The sequence below is a fragment of the Drosophila virilis genome, chromosome 4 (genome assembly GCF_030788295.1).
Source record: "Drosophila virilis strain 15010-1051.87 chromosome 4, Dvir_AGI_RSII-ME, whole genome shotgun sequence".
In the NCBI taxonomy this organism is placed as follows: Eukaryota; Metazoa; Arthropoda; class Insecta; order Diptera; family Drosophilidae; genus Drosophila; species Drosophila virilis.
This window is the reverse complement of record NC_091546.1, coordinates 25,601,452-25,617,520: the sequence shown is the minus strand read 5'-3', so window position 1 is coordinate 25,617,520 and position 16,069 is coordinate 25,601,452. Positions and strand designations below refer to the sequence as shown.

General features: G+C 41.4%; 3 protein-coding genes across 3 annotated transcripts; 2 read left to right on the top strand and 1 right to left on the bottom strand.

Annotated features, from left to right (window-relative positions):
• The first annotated feature begins 262 nt into the window (after positions 1 to 262).
• hbt (headbutt) lies at positions 263 to 15,059 on the top strand. Its single transcript, XM_002057649.4, has 6 exons — positions 263 to 477; positions 6,319 to 6,389; positions 6,451 to 8,165; positions 8,583 to 8,946; positions 11,364 to 11,544; positions 11,608 to 15,059. The coding sequence occupies exons 1-6, from the start codon at positions 263 to 265 to the stop codon at positions 12,278 to 12,280; spliced, it is 3,219 nt and encodes a 1,072-aa protein (XP_002057685.4). The 3' UTR covers positions 12,281 to 15,059.
• Positions 8,968 to 9,971, bottom strand: LOC6634333 (uncharacterized). Its single transcript, XM_002057650.4, has one exon. It carries the CDS (start codon positions 9,969 to 9,971, stop codon positions 9,033 to 9,035), a length of 939 nt encoding a protein of 312 aa, XP_002057686.1. The 3' UTR covers positions 8,968 to 9,032.
• On the top strand, positions 10,050 to 11,033 carry LOC26531820 (uncharacterized). Its single transcript, XM_032437662.2, has one exon. The coding sequence runs from the start codon at positions 10,139 to 10,141 to the stop codon at positions 10,880 to 10,882; it is 744 nt and encodes a 247-aa protein (XP_032293553.1). The 5' UTR covers positions 10,050 to 10,138; the 3' UTR covers positions 10,883 to 11,033.
• Positions 15,060 to 16,069: the final 1,010 nt, after the last annotated feature.

Here is a 16,069-nt window from a genome sequence, read left to right as displayed (position 1 = left end):
TCTTATTGAATGTGCATTTATTTGAAGAACTTAAAAAAAAATAATAAATAAATATATATATATATATATATATATATATATATATATATATGGTCTGGAAAAGATATGCGACAAGTCATGCCCAGACCTTACATAGCGCACGCAAGAGTCTAATTGACAGATTTTGAAAGGGGATCGTCTTCCAGCTTCCCTGGCTTGTGTATTATATACTGAACTTCTATTACGGCCCTAAAAATCAAGACCAGAAATGAGCATTTACAGGATGTGCGTTTGCAAACTAGGCCTTGGAGGAGTCTTTCCATCTTCCCTGTTTCTGAGGATGCAACGGCTGTGGACTCGGCAAGCTCTTCTTCTAGATGCTGAAGCAGGTGAATTACTCCTCGAGGTAGCTGCCTGCTTAGCGTCCGATCAGCCAATGTTAGCGTTTTGTGGCGATGTCGTCATCCACAACGATGGCAGCAATGGCAACAATGGCAGGTGGTCGAATCGCAGATCAGAGCAAGATTAAACATTAAGCATCCAGTCTGGGAGATCCCTGTAATTGCAAGCGTGTCTACCTATGGCTTAACATTTAAACCGCGTTCAAATCGCACAAACTCAGAATTCACACCCCTTGGCATTGGCGGGGCTAGCCCCCCAAAGCTGATGACGGTTACCTTCCAGTCCAACGATTTATATATCCCTATTAAGTAACCAATTTGGAAGGAATGGACCTGGATATGTGTATATAGTATACCACTATAACTAGGTGATCTAGATGTGTGAAAAGTTACCTAACAAATCGGACAAGAATGTTGTTGTTCTATACAAATTTGGATTATATCTTATGTTCAAGAGTATGAATATTGATATGTACGTAAGATAAATAGAACTACATAGGATATGTATATGTTGTCATATGAAATGAATAACATAAAATGCGAGCTGCGCACTCAATTAAACAGACTTTGTCAGGTTTCAGTGTCAGTCAATTGTCCGACCAGCCACAATAACTGACACGACCTCGTCCTGGCATGTCCTGACCAACTAACTGACTGGCTGACTGGCATATGAGAAGGTGGCACTGACAATGCCAGAATTTGCATAATATAAACGTAACAAACAAGAAAACAGCTTGTGGCAGCCATTGAATCGGTTTGTGATGCTTCCACACGGATACATTGCACTCTTCAAGTGAATTGATGCAATTGCCAGGATAACACAGAGAGCCAACAGGCTGGACGAATCTTGAACTTTGCCTTTCAATTTGGGCCACATTGTCAGAATCCGAGAGGTGGCAAGAAGTTGAGCTCAGGCCTCAACTGCGATACACTTGCATAAGCAATACTCAAACACATTACGTATACGCCGCTTGTAACTCAGAGATTACAGCATGTATGCATCTCTAACATGTAAATAGCTCATTAAAAGTTTTACACACACACACACACACATGCTGACTGAGGCCATTTATTAAATGTTAGCTTTACTAAAATTTCACGTGGGCAAACATTTTGCTATAAAACAAACGAGCAGCGCAGACAAGTAGACAAAAAATAGCATGGAGCAAGCGCAGAGGGAGGGGAGGCGCAGAGCAAGAGTGCATACTGCCGTGGAATATGTATATGTATGTGTATTTGTATGGTATATATAGTGTTCGCAGAACTTAGATGACATAGCACACAGGCTGTCTACTTCCGCCTGGCCGTGCCTCTCTCTCTCTCTCTCGTTTATTCGCTGTCTGTGTGTGTGTGTGTTTGTTTTTTCACTGTGCCTGCAGCGCAACACTTCCTGTTTACATAAACAAACACGTCAATGTGTCTGACGTGCAGCTTACCATCCTTCAACCTCCACCCTCCCACCTCCCATCCCTTCAATGTCGCTCTCTGTCCCTTTTGTGCCGCTCCACCCTCTGCGTGGGCTCCCACACATGCATACAAATTTTTGCATTAGCTCAACAAGGATTTTGTTTTCAATATTACAACGTCACGTGGAGGACAACGTTGTTGTTGTTGCATGTCAGGGGACGCATTGAAAAAGTTAGCTTTGCCTGCAGGCAGCTAAATACATTTAAAAATGTTTTCACATTGATATTTTTAATGATTCATTCTGGGCAAAGTTATTGCATTGCCAATATGCGATATTCAATAAGCATTTTAGGATGCTCGAAATCGATTACTTTTTTATGCATAAACAAAAAAATTTGTTGCTACAAATTAACTTAAACGACATCAAAGACAAGCTTGAATATATAAAATAACTGAATATCTTTAACGCATTCGGAATTGTTGCAAATGTTGCAAACAATTTTGAACATTTCGCCTTTGTAGTTGCATAGTTTGCTTCGTTTGCGTCTTGCAAAACTCATGGCAACATTATTGGCACAAAAATATTTTTCATTTTAATTAAATTGCATTCTCTCGCATCCGAGCTCCGCTCGACGTCTGCCCCCGGGGCTTACATCCCACTTGGAATTTCAGTTAATCAAACGCAGCGTTCTACATGAAAATGCCTAATTGTATTATTACATAACTTAGCTTTGTGTCGACGAGCTTGAAGCCAGAGATGAGCGCATACTGTGTCACGGCTCGAGGAGTCACGAATTTATTTACAGTACTTACTCTTCAAAGAAGCATTTCATTACTTTAAGAAAATGAACAGGAGAACTTTGGAACATTGCTTATGCACTTTTCTACACTTTTGATCAAATATAATTATCTTATTGGAGCATGTCTCACGCACGAAATGAGACATTCTTGATACGTGTCACGCACCCATCTCTAGGCAAAGCTGAAGTCTGTGGCTGTGTCATCGTCGGCAGCTGCCATAATTCATTTGGCACTCGATACAAAAGTCGTGCGCAATTAATTCACGCGCCCGTTATTGATAAATCAATGCGAGATTCGGTTTCAAAGGATAATTAATGCGTCGCACAGCAACGCGGCCTGCTTGTGACAGCAGCGGCAGAAGGATATGTGCTCTCGAACGAGTCCGTGTGGGTTTTCCTCCTTATTATAGCCCACTTCGGTAGCACATAACCAACCAATTAGTTGCAAACAACAAGTTATACAATATTTAAGGGGAAAATACATTCATACTCAAAGGAAATTTCAACGAAAAACGATTTCGCAATCCTCTTATAAACCATTTCAAATTTATTATAAAAAAAAAAAAGAGCGAAAGTAAGTTCTCTTTTGTGCGCAGCCAACAAAGCCTTGAACAAATTTCGTTTGCACGCATGAAGGATACGCTCAAGCGGAATTCATGTGGAGACAAGCTTTTGTAATTAAATTAGCATTAATGTTGTCGCTGGGATTATGGACTGCCAGCTCACTCAATACCATTGTCGTCATCATTCACATTTCTCCTTGTGCCACTTCATTAAAGATAGCTCATACGCCCTGTGGCCGGAGTATGTCCTCGTAAGTAGTTAAGTGGCAGAAGGACACACTTCATGCTCTCAGCTTTCGTCGGCTTTGGAATATTCTTGTGACGTCCTCGTTTTTATTTCGATATCAATTGCAACAGCGCTGCACAATTGTTATGGGATTTTATAAGCTACTTGCACCTAATTGCCGCTGCACAATTCTCAGAATTGTTGCATGCCTGCCAACGGGTCGTAAATAAACGCCTACTTCAGCAAAGGCAACAGAAGTAGTCATGAAATTTTTGCTACAAGGAATTTAAATTCTTTTAACAATGTGCAAAACTATGCATTTATTTTACGGAATGTTCCTATTGCTCTACGTCCGTTTGACTGTATGAACACAATTTTAATCGACTCTTTTTGAGATTTACTGCTTTGATTTTAAAATTTTAGTGTTACCAACTAAGTAAGTATGAAGGCAACCTGTTTCTACAAATTATTACTTACTGAGTAGAATATTGAGAAAACTGTTATACCAAAAGTTCATTCCGTTTTAGACTAATTTTACAAACAGAAAATAGTAAAATGTATGAAAGCGAAAAGTTGGAGCTTAAGTTATTAGAAGTTTTTTAATTTTAGTAAAGAGCAAGAAGTTAAACCACAGTTTAAAATAAACTGAATTATTAGTTGAATCTTAAATACTCTTTCTCTGTAAGTCCACCGAATGAATAAAATGGTCTATATAATATTTCGAGATAATTAATTTAATATAAAAAAAACCCTGTGCAAATAAAATTTAAAAAAATGTTGCGTCTAAATTAACCCCCAAGAATTTTCAAAACGTATCATGTTGATAAACCTTTAAAAATTTTAAATACAGTTATTTTATGTGTCAGCTGTTGGAGGGAAACTTACAAAGGAAACTTTTTGGCCGGAAATATAAGAATAAGTACTTACTAGCACTTGTGTGTATGTGTGTGTTTGCGTGTATGTTGTTGCGTCTGTGTGTGCTGCTTTGTATGCATGTTAGACTGTTGGAGTTGAAGTCCTTGGGTTGTCTGCAGGTTTGGGCAGTTGCCGTTCTGAGTGTTGTTTAAGCAAATTGCAAGTGTAAATATTGCAACAGCCAGTAGAAGCAGGAGCAGCAGCAGCAGCGACAACCAGCAATAACAACAAATGCGACCCTTGTCGCAGCTGTGTAAACAGGGGTAATAACAACAACAACAAGCCGATATTGCTGACGTCAGCAGACGCAGACAAACACAAGCAGTACACAAATAACATACAAGCAACACCACAGTACATAGAGACAAAATGCATAAGCTCGCGCCCGTTGCTATCTCTTCCCCTCTCCCCCTTTGTCCAACTTTTCGGCCGCTTTATACAGACAACTCAACTCAACTGAACGCAACTGAAGCGAACTCAATGAAACCGAGCGAGCGACCAACCAAAATGGCCGCACCGGAAGTCGCTGGCCGCCATTTGCTTTGCTGCTGCTGTTTCTGCGCGTGCCATTCAATTTGATCTGATTTTATTGCTGCTGCTGTTGCTGCTGCTGCTGCTGACTTTATTGCTGTTGCTGTAGTGGTCGGTATCATTGCCGTTGTCGGCTGTTTGTTGTGCGGCTGTTGTTTCATCATTTGCTATATATAATTCAGATTGTTTGTCGGCTTGCTTGTCCCTGGAAAACGATGTACACAAATCATTAGCTGCCCCATTAGAGAAACCAATGAGTAAAGTGACCAAAAAGGATTTGCATTAACCGATTTCAGCCAATTCTATTTTCTTTATTAAGGTTTTTTGTTAGCCCGATTTTTTTGATTACCGAAAAGGCAAAAACAATTGCGATGCATAAGCACAAAAAGTTAACATGTCAAATATAATAGCACCTTATTAATGTGACTACATAATATTATAATCCCATCAATATCAATAACTGTCCAGAGTGAAAGTGCAAACATAAATGGAAAATAATTAAATGTCAATGATAATGTTGACAACGCTAGGCAAGGGAAAGGTGATAATAATTCAGGGCACAATGCATTCACATTTGGGTACTAAGAAAATATGAAAATGCAATATTTGCATGCTATTTGAAATTATTTTATGTACACAGCATACCCATTGAAAATGACTTGGAATCGGGCATATCAATTAGAGCCGTTTCAGTTTATATGTGCAATCTATCAGGCTGGCAAGATTATAACAGCTAGCTAAGTGTATCATGTTCTGTTTTATTTACCCGCAATAGATTTCAGTTCTTTTAGCTCATCTTGTAGGGTTGACGAGCGTAAGCCTCTTTTTTCCCTTCATTACCAATACTTGGATCCGGGTGATCGGTTGTCATCATACGCGAGTGTGTACTCCTGATGAAAGATCTCTCCTCTTCAATTAATCGAAGAATTAAGCTTGATGTTGTATTTATGTATAAGTTAATCATGGGCGACTGGACCGCACTGGGATTGAGTAGGCAAATAAACTTATCTTTTTCACTCTAGCAGTAAGTTATTTAGTTATTAACAGACAGCAAATGCTTATTTTTTGTCGATGTAAGCCTTGATTAATGGTTGATTTTTTTTTAATGTTATTAAAGTTTTTTGAAATGAATTAATATTAATTTAGATATGCAATATTTTTAATGATTCCAGCTGTCTATGCCCATCCTCTTATGTTTATACGAAATAATTGGGGCTGGCAATTGCCTTTGATGCATTCAAAGCATTTGCTTGTGACTTCATTGAAATTGTGCAAAGCTCCAAATTCAATTGAGCTTAGCTGTTCCTGATGTTGTCTACTTTCCTTTGCAAACTCCTTCGCTGAATCTTGAGCATTTGAGACTACACAGCGTATACTTGATGCGCGTCTAATTAGTGTCCTAATAGGCTGGCATTACGCATACGGCGTCAACGCGACACGTTACATGTAAAGAAGTACTTGACTTAGAGCGCATTTTTTACTTGTTCTACTTTCAGCAACAACTGCAATTGTAAGAGTTACTGCAACCGCAGGCACAACAACAACAGCAAGAACAGCAACAGCAACTGTAAAAGCAACAGCTGCAGCAACCGCAACAACACTTGTTAAGTGGTAGGCGCGAGGCTAAGTAAACAGCAACGCCTTCACATTGGATTACGCGCAGTTTTACTTTAGACCAGAGCCAATTAGTGGCCAACAGCAACAACACCAACAGCAACAGCAACCACAGCAGCAGCTAGCGCAACTACAGACGCAGCAGACGCAACAACAGCTGCAGCTGCAGCGACAGCAACAGCAGCAAGTGCAGCAGCAATTGCTCGCCCAACAGCAACAGCAGCTGCAAATCCAACAACTGCAACAACAACTGCTGCTGCAACGGCTCGAGCGTGAGTTGCAGCAGCAACAGCAGCAACAGCAGCTAGCCCAACAGCAGCAGCAAATCCTCTACCATCAGCGACAACAGTACGAGCGTCTGAGCACACCTGGACGACATCGCTGGCTAACGAGCAGCAATCACTACGGTTACACGCCCTTGCAGCAACACCAGCACCAATATCACCAACATTCTCATCACCAACAGCAGCAGCAGCAGCAACAGTATAGCTATTACTTCAGTCGCGGCAGCAGCAGCTCCAGCGGGCTGGGTCTCGGCTTGGGTGTGGGCTTGGGTTTCGGACTGGGCAGCAGCAATCTTGCCAGCTGGTACCATCTGCCGTCCACCTCGGCGCACATTTACATTGGCAGCAGCAGCACCGGCGGCGCTCCGTATCCCTATCGTCTAGGCTACAGTGGTGGCGGCTATCCTGCTGCAGCGCTGATTAACTTCGACGCGTCGCCCACACCGCTATTAGCATCAGCGGGCAGCTCACCCGGCTATCTGCCGCCTCTGCCGGAACCGGTGCTGCCACCACCGCCACCAGCGCCGAGCGTAGCCACCGATTATTACTTCAGCAGCAGCAGCAGCAGCCGACCGCCCGCAATAGTCGCAGCCGAGCCGTTTCAGGATTACGCATCGGCAGCGGTAGCAGCGGCGGAAGAGGAGCTGCAAGCTGGCGGCTATCGCTACAAGGCCACGCCACGCCGGCGCTACGACGCCTACGACAACTACGGCTATCTGCCGGGCCTTGCCAGCACAACCGAGGACGAGGACGATCTACTTGAGGAGTGCCTGCCGACGGCTTTGCTATCCACGGACTGTGAGAGTCTCGAGGACGTGCGTTTCCTGCAATACAATAGCAATCACCATCCGGAGTACGACGACGACGACGACGAAGAGGCACAGCTGGCGCACATACTCGATCTTGATCTGCCCGATTTTCTGCGCCCTTACAGCAGCAGCAACAGCGGCGGCGGCGGAAGCAGACACAGCCACAAAACGCCGCCTCAAAACGAATATCAAACGGAGCACGGCGGCTCAGCCGGAGCAGGAGCAACCGGAGGAGGAGGGACTGGAGCAGGAGGCGGAGGCGGCGGGGGCAGCAGGAGCGAAGGAAGTGCCAATCAATCGCATCGTGAAACGGAACAACAACGCTATCACCACTACCAGCAGCAGCAGCAACAGCAGCAGCAGCAGCACCAACATCATCAGCACCAACATCATCAGCACCAGCATCAACATCAGCACCAACACCAGCAGCAGCAACAGCAGCAGCAATCGCAGCAGCAACAGGCCTACCAGTCCTACCAATACCCCTCGCACGACAGCTGTGAGGGCTTCAATCAGTTCGCCAACGCCAGCAGCTGCCTGGGCAATCAGAGAATGATGGTTAGCAAGTTGTGGAACAGCTGCTTTCCGGAATTTACGCCGGATCACGTTCATCGGCATAACTTCTATCTGTGCCAGGTGAGCGGCAATGAAATCCCTATATCGTTTTGACCTAGTGGGATCAGCCTAAATGATAAAATTCATAGGCATCCTGCTCGAGACTTCTCAGTTAATATGATTAAATTGTAGTTGGAAAAATAACTCGTGCATAGAGTGTAGTCAATTATGTGGATGTAGGGATGAAGGGATGAAGGACCTTGGCTTAGTAGCCGGGGCTAAAAGCAACATTGATACTTAACTTAACTTAATGTATACACATTCGATCTTGTCGCTTGGGGCTCACATGAAACTAGTGCTAAGCGATCCATGGTTGATAATATTACCTAAAGACGCAAAGAAATCGGAATACACGGTTTTTACTAGCAGAAATGTTCTTATTGAAAACAATTTTGAATCTATCACTAATGTCTATAACCACATGTCTATCATACGCAGTGGCAGCGCAACACTCAGGTGCGTATTGTGTACCTGTTTTATCGTTGGATAACGGCGATAACATGTTTGGCGGCATTGGTCTGCTCGCTGCTGGACATTGGGCGCACGGAGGAGCACTTCGAGCACCACTATGCAAAATGGTGGATCTACCTGACCCACTGGGGACTGCTGTTTTGCACTGTGCAGGCATGGCTGGCCGCTTGGATAGTCACCCAGGGCATGATGGTGGAGCGTGAGGACTTTGAGGTTGTGCGCCAAGCGAAGAAGAGTCGCCTGCATCACCTCTACTGGGTGCTCTATACCTGTGCAACAGTGTACGCCTTTATTGTCACCATGTGCTACTGGCTGCTGGTCCACAATCCCGGTAAGTAAATAATTATCCAAATGAATATAGCAATTAAATAGAATGCGACAATGCTGTTGGCAAAGCTGATTTGCTGTTTTATAAATTCAATTCCCTGGTCCATACGTGATGCTAACCGATCGCTTATGGCAAAACGCCACGGCCCTGCAGCTCTCGCTCTCAATGGAGCCGCTGGCAATGCGAGTCACTACCACCAAACCGCCCACAGTGCAGCCGAAGGCTATGTACATTTTGGCCGCCTGCTCCAGGTAGCCGAATCTCGAGTATCTGTCACGGGAGATGACGTGCAATCGAAACGTATTGTACATGGTCCACGGTCCGAAGAGCGTCACGCAAAAGGTCAGCGGCAGATACAAATGCATGGCTAGGCCAGTGAGCAGGGCTAGAGTGCTGGTGAGGAAGACCGTGATGCTTAAAAATATCAAAATCCATAAGTTCGTGGTCAAGCAGGGAGGCCTCCAGAGGCCCAGGGGTGTATAGATTAACAACACAGCCAAGCCAATCAGTATGATATACCAGGTCAGGTCGAGTTCACGCACGCACAGAAACATAATCAGCAGAGTGAGGCTCTCGAACATGCACAGGAAGATGATCCAGTTCAAGGGATATATGAGCTGCAGCCGGCGGAAGCCAAGAAACGCCAATGTCAGATTCACCCAGGTCAGAAACAACAGCAGCATATTAAAGTTGCGCTCCGGTCCATTCAGCTGCGGCCGCCAGCGATAGGTCGAGAGTAGCCACTGCCCCGTGGACAGAACCACCTGGATGCCCAACAGAACATACACGTAGGAGAGGAAGGCCAGCCGCGAGGGTCTATCGGTGAATAGTCTGCTCATGCGACTGGAGTTGCGATCATGCCTCGATTCGGCATATGGCAAATAATGAGTGTTCAAGCTGGGATCGTACAACATAGCACTGTCCTCGGCCGGCATGTTGATGTTCGTATTTCTGTGCTTCCTTGGCTCCGTTTGCGTTTCCTCTGACCGTACGTAGAGCTCCGGCGCTGACGCAGATTTGTTAGACATGCTGCTTGTCAAGTAAAAGTTCCATTTTCCGACCGACTGACAAACTGACTAACTGACAGCCACTGACAAGTACTAGCTACACTTTGATAACAAAAAAAAACCCGAAAAAAAAAAACAACAAAAACAATAAAAACAAAAACATCGATACGAGCGACAAAATCAATTTGATGAGCGAACCGCCACGTGGACTCCCGCAGACCGTGCGCGGTTATTATCTGCAGGTATATGGAACAACTCTCGTCTTCATAGTATTCTCCGTGATGATGGTGCACTTCATTGGCCAGATACGTGCTGATCCGTCCGAACGGAACAATATTCCTGCCGCGATATTTTTTGTGCTCGCCTTCATCTCATTCTGCATCTATGTGAACGTCATGTGGCTGCGTCGCCACTTTCCATACAATTGGGTTGCCTGCAGTGCCATTGCCCTGATGCTCACCCTGGGCAATGGATTTATACTGATCGAACAGGACGAGGAGGATCTGCTTGTGGTGCTGGAAATCATAAGCCTGATGGTGGTCTTTCTGCTGTTGGGTTCTTGGCTGCCATCGCGTTTTTCCGCGCTTCTATATATAGGATTTGTTTGGCTAATTGTGGCGGTGCTGACGATCTCGATCCTACTAATTGTATGGGCATGCAGTGAAGATGAGAATGATCTTCCGCCTTACGTTGTCCATGGCGTTTTGTGGATTTGCATGTGTCCATTGCTGATGTTTCAGGGCCAAGTGATCAACGGCCTTCTCTGGAACTTGAAGCCCATTTTCGACATTCCCATTTGCTCGGTCCTGTTGCTGATCAATTATTTGGCCTGCTATGCATATGTTGATGCCACCCAAGACATTATATTTGCCCTACAAATAGCATCCTCTTCCAATAAGCGAGTCCTATCCCGCGGATTTGCCAATATGTAGAGCAAGCGGATCGCTGACAAGGCCCAACGTAACCCATAATTCAATTCATTCAAATCTAGCTAGTGAATATTTGTCGCAACAACTGTAATATGTTATTAAAGCCATTCTAAAAACTGGGCTAAGAATATAAATAAATGCTAGCGATAGAACATATGCAGCTTTCATATTTTAATTTATTTTACGATAGCCTTTGTTTTTTAGTGGAACAATTATTAATTGCATGTTGCAAATGCAATACTTCAACTCATTATTCATGAGAATAGTTCATTAGTCCAATTCATTATTCATTATTCCATCAGGAATATATACTATAATTTATGGAGAAAAAAGCATCTGCAATTCATTCTGTCCTTTTTTTGACAATTTTTATATGCCATCTAACTTCACAAAAGGAGCTAAATAAATGCCTCCCTCTCTCTCCCTCGTTCTCTCTCTCTCTCTCTCGTTTCGATCAATCTTCAATCTTTTCTTCCCCCTGCAGACATCCACAAAATTGACGCCTTGAACATCATGGTGCATGTTCTGAACTCCATCATAATGCTCATCGATCTGGCCATTGTGGGGCATCCGATTAAGATGAGCCACGCCTACTTTACCACAGGCATTGGGCTGGCATATGCCATTTTTACGGGCATTTACTTCTTGGCCGGCGGCACAGACAGGTAAGCGTATGGCATATATCCCAGTTGGATCAATTAATTATATTGCTTGGAATTGGGAATTAGGAAAAACCAAACTGCCATTTATCCGATGATGGACTGGACAAAGCCGGGCAAGGCCATCATTGTGACGGCGTGTGCCATCATTTTCACGTTCTTCGTGCACTTCTGCTGTTATCTGCTGTACCGTGGACGCGTCTGGCTTTTTACCAAGCTATGCATACGTGGACGCCACAATCGCGATGGCGAAATGGGAGAGGGGCTAAATGATGACTCCGGCTCGCGCATGGGTGGAGGCGGTGGTTTTGTTGGTGGTGCAGCTACTGTAGTTGGCGGCGGCGGCAGCAGCCAGGACTATGCACATCAGCAGCAGTATCCCATTGCGCATACGGAGCAGCCGCGTGCCATCTCACAGCAGCCGCCATCCAGCTACCAGGTGCCTCCACAATACTCGGGCTATTTACAGCAGCCGGTTGTGGCCGGCGTCAATGTGGGCGTGGTCAGCGCAGATGGAGTCTATCAGCCAATTGGCACAGACACGGGACGCACGAGCGGAGGTGGAGCCAGTGGAGGCGGTGCCGGTGGCAGTGGAGCCGATGGCGCTAGCAAGCACAAGAGTTCTGGTTCTGGCTCCGGTTCCGGCTCGGGCTCGGCACTAACACGTACTGTGGCCCATTTGGATGCTGCACAGCGGGAGCAGTTCCTCAATCCCAACAAGATCGTCGAGTATAAAATGTAAAGGCGTTGTACCCGGCACCGGTATACGTTCCGCTTGTCCATGAAGTTTCTGGAGAAGCACTGTGCGCAATGCGAGGCCGCGCGTCAAGCCGTCAACGAGGAGCAGCGCCACCTGGCGGCGGCCGATTCGCACGCGCACAGTGGTTAGTTTAAGATTTGCTTTTGCAGTTTAATTTCCAAGCCAGCTGCCCAGCATCCAGGCTCAATAGGTTTTAGTATGCTTAGTGTCGCAATTGGGTTTGTGGTTTGCCTGGTTTCGGGCAGTTGGTATTGTAGCCAGTATTTGGTATTCGTAGCTGTAAAGTAGTTTCGTAATTTTGTAAAAGCTTTGCCAGTTTTTGTAAGTCTGGCCGCTTTGCCAGCTACAGTAGTAATTCGTTTTGTGCGCAAACGCCGACAAGATTGTCAGCCACAGCGAATTAATTAATTTTAACTATTGATGTATGTAGTTGTCGTATCCTGAATAGAGTATATAGACAGACTCATCGATTTTGAGCAATTTCAAATATTTTCAATGGACTAAGTTGAACATTTTTATGTTACAACCAATACCAACAATACACACAAGCACCTTTCATTTAACTGACAGCAATTGTGTTCAGAAATAAGTAGGCAACTATATAAAAACACAGAGCGTCCATTAATTAATAATTCAGTTGGCTAAGCTATCGAACAAAAACACATACTGCCTAAAATGTGGCACACACACACATACCCATTAACACAATGTTTCACATTCAACTCGATTACAATTGCTTATATCCTGCTTAATTTTTACCAAACATTACACACATATATCGGTGCAGGAGTACAACAGACGTGTGCCAAGTGTCCTGCAAGCAGCAATTAAGGAGTCAGGTTTTTCGTTGCAATTCGCTCGCATAAGGGACACTGTGCATAGGCGTAAAAAAACAAACACACACACTCAAAGAAGTAATTTTTTTGTTAAACATATAAATAAATGTTAAGTTTAGGACATGCTTGGCACTGCTTATAGTTTACCAACAAAAAATAAAACTAAAATTAAAAAAAGCATAAGGCACAGAAAGATTAAAAAAAAAAAAAAAACAAAAACAAAAACAATATAAATTAGTTAACGTGTAACTGAGTATTTTGAAGCAATCGCAAATGCTGCGTTAAACCAATAAATAAAGTCAAATGAATAATAAGTGCACGATATTGAAAATTATAATGGATTATCTAAATCAAATATTTAAACATTAATAAGAAAATAAAACAAAATAGTTTGTATAATGTTAAACCAGTTGCAGAATGCAGTATTAAATAGATTAATGAACAATAATTGATTGCTCAGAGCCCAGATAATAGTTGTACGATACGTTAATGTTGAATCGAGGGCCCCTTAAGATATAGGATTCGCATACCTTGTACCACAATTCACAATTCACAATGACCTGAACACCTGGACAACAAAAAACCTACACTTACAAAATAAATAAACATTTATCAATTGAATAGAGTTAATGCAGCTACTAATGAATATGTATTTTAAATATTTATGTGCATGTAAATATTTGTTTTTCATATATGTTCTATATATGCAAGCGTATATTTAAAAAATAAATGCATACGCAGATGTTAGAAAATTAAATCAAAACAAAATCAATAAGATCGTACTAGTAAAAGTTCTATGCAAAATGTTGTAATACAAAATTTTGAACAAAAACAAAGCCCGAAAACAAAAATCAAATGCAATGAATTAAACTCGTCAAGAGGAATGTGTTAACAAACAAATAGATACAAAATGATATTTAACTAAATACATACACACTCACACACATATATATATATATATTAATTGAAATTCAAAAACAAAACAAAAATAATAACAGAGTGTGCTCTATAAACAATATCCGAGTACAGAACATATAGTACATAAGCATGCACCAATGCATGTATTAGAAATATGTGTACATTACAATTAATTTTCGATAGATTTACATACAAATAACAAGATACCTAAACGGCACATACACACACACGCTCACACACAAAAACACACACAGAAACAAAACGAATATATATATATATACATATATATATATAGAAAAAGTTGAAATAAATGTTCAAACATTTAGTATGTGTGTATATGTTAAGCGTTTTATGGCCATTTTTCGTTAAACATTTTCTTTTTTCATACCCTTGCAGTGGGTTTTTGACAAAATTTATATTACGGTGTGTATGTATAATGAAGTGGTTTCTCAGATCCCAAAGAGGTCTATTTTGCTGATTTCATGTCCGTCCATCCGGTTTAGACTTTCAGACTTGAAGCTCAAGTTTCCCAAATAAGTGTATCCCACAAGTCAAGTCGCCGATTTTGATTTGAATCCAGATACTTTACATATTTAATTGATGTAATAAATGCATTCTATGTGTTATAAGTCTGCATGGGTATTTGAATCTCGGTGCGCCGAGTATGCATTTTTTATGTTTTATTTGTAATCATGTTTTTAATAAAATGTTTGTATGTGAATATATTTTGGCATTTCCAAAGTTCATTTGTCTTTGTAACCAGTTTTTGTTAGGGTTTTAGCAGAACTGAAAATATGCTTCATATTTTTGCTTTGCGACCTTTAGGATAAATGTATAAATGTATGTTTATATAGACTGAATATTATTAAATAAACATCAAAAAGGAAATAAATAAATAAACAAACAAATTAAACCCAAGTTATTCATATAAAATATAAATAGATCACTTTCCGATTGTGTAAAATATAAAACAAAGAGTTGTATTAACCACAAAAAAAAAACAAAAAGCACATATCAATAATTAAACAAATTAAATGCGAAATAAAAACAAAACGAACACTGATATTCTACAAAGCGAAACTCAAAGTTGCATATTCGAAAACTAAAAAAACCAAAAAGCCCTAATTAATGTTGACCTCATCAAAAACCAAATACACACATAATAAATGTTTAATAAAACATAAATGTTAAGCAATCATAATAATAATATGTATACACACTTAGGTACATGCGAATAAGTATAAGGCAAGAGAAGAAATTTAAATATTATATTTTGTAGATTTTTAGTAAAGTAGCAACATGTCAAGATACACACATATATCTACTATAAACCTACTCTAATCACACACACACACACATATACATTAACGATCATCAATATGTACTCGATATGAGAATATTTACTTGTATTCAAATGTTCAAGCAACAAACGACAAATGGCAAAGCTTTAAGATACTAGAACTTTGGACGGAAACTTTTTACAAGTGGATAAATGTAACAAATGTTTCAGTTCTAAGCAAGAAGTTGGCTCATTATACTGAAGTATATTTAATAATTTAGTGGCAGATACCATAAGTTGCTCAACAGACGGCGTTAGCAGTTAGTGAAAAGCTATAGATAAATCCGAGATCAAAAGAAAAAAAAAAAACTTATAAACCAATTGCACTCCAAAAAGAAAAGAAAACAAATTAAATATACAACATTAACAATTTTAAAGAACCCAAATTAAAATGCATGCGTTGAAAATAAAAGCAAATGCGTATACAGAGATATACCCTTCTTCAATATAAGTAATTATGAAATTTAAACACGAGATAAATTAGACATAAAACCAATTGTTTACCTTTCAAGTATTTCTCCGCATTTAAGCAAAACGATAACAAACAACAAATGATTTAAATAATTGTTCAAAATAAAAGCACTAAATGCGTGGAGCCGAAATTACAAAGCATATTTAAACCGAGGTTTTTATTAACACCAACTAAACAAGAACGAAAACTTTTCATTGCGGAAATTG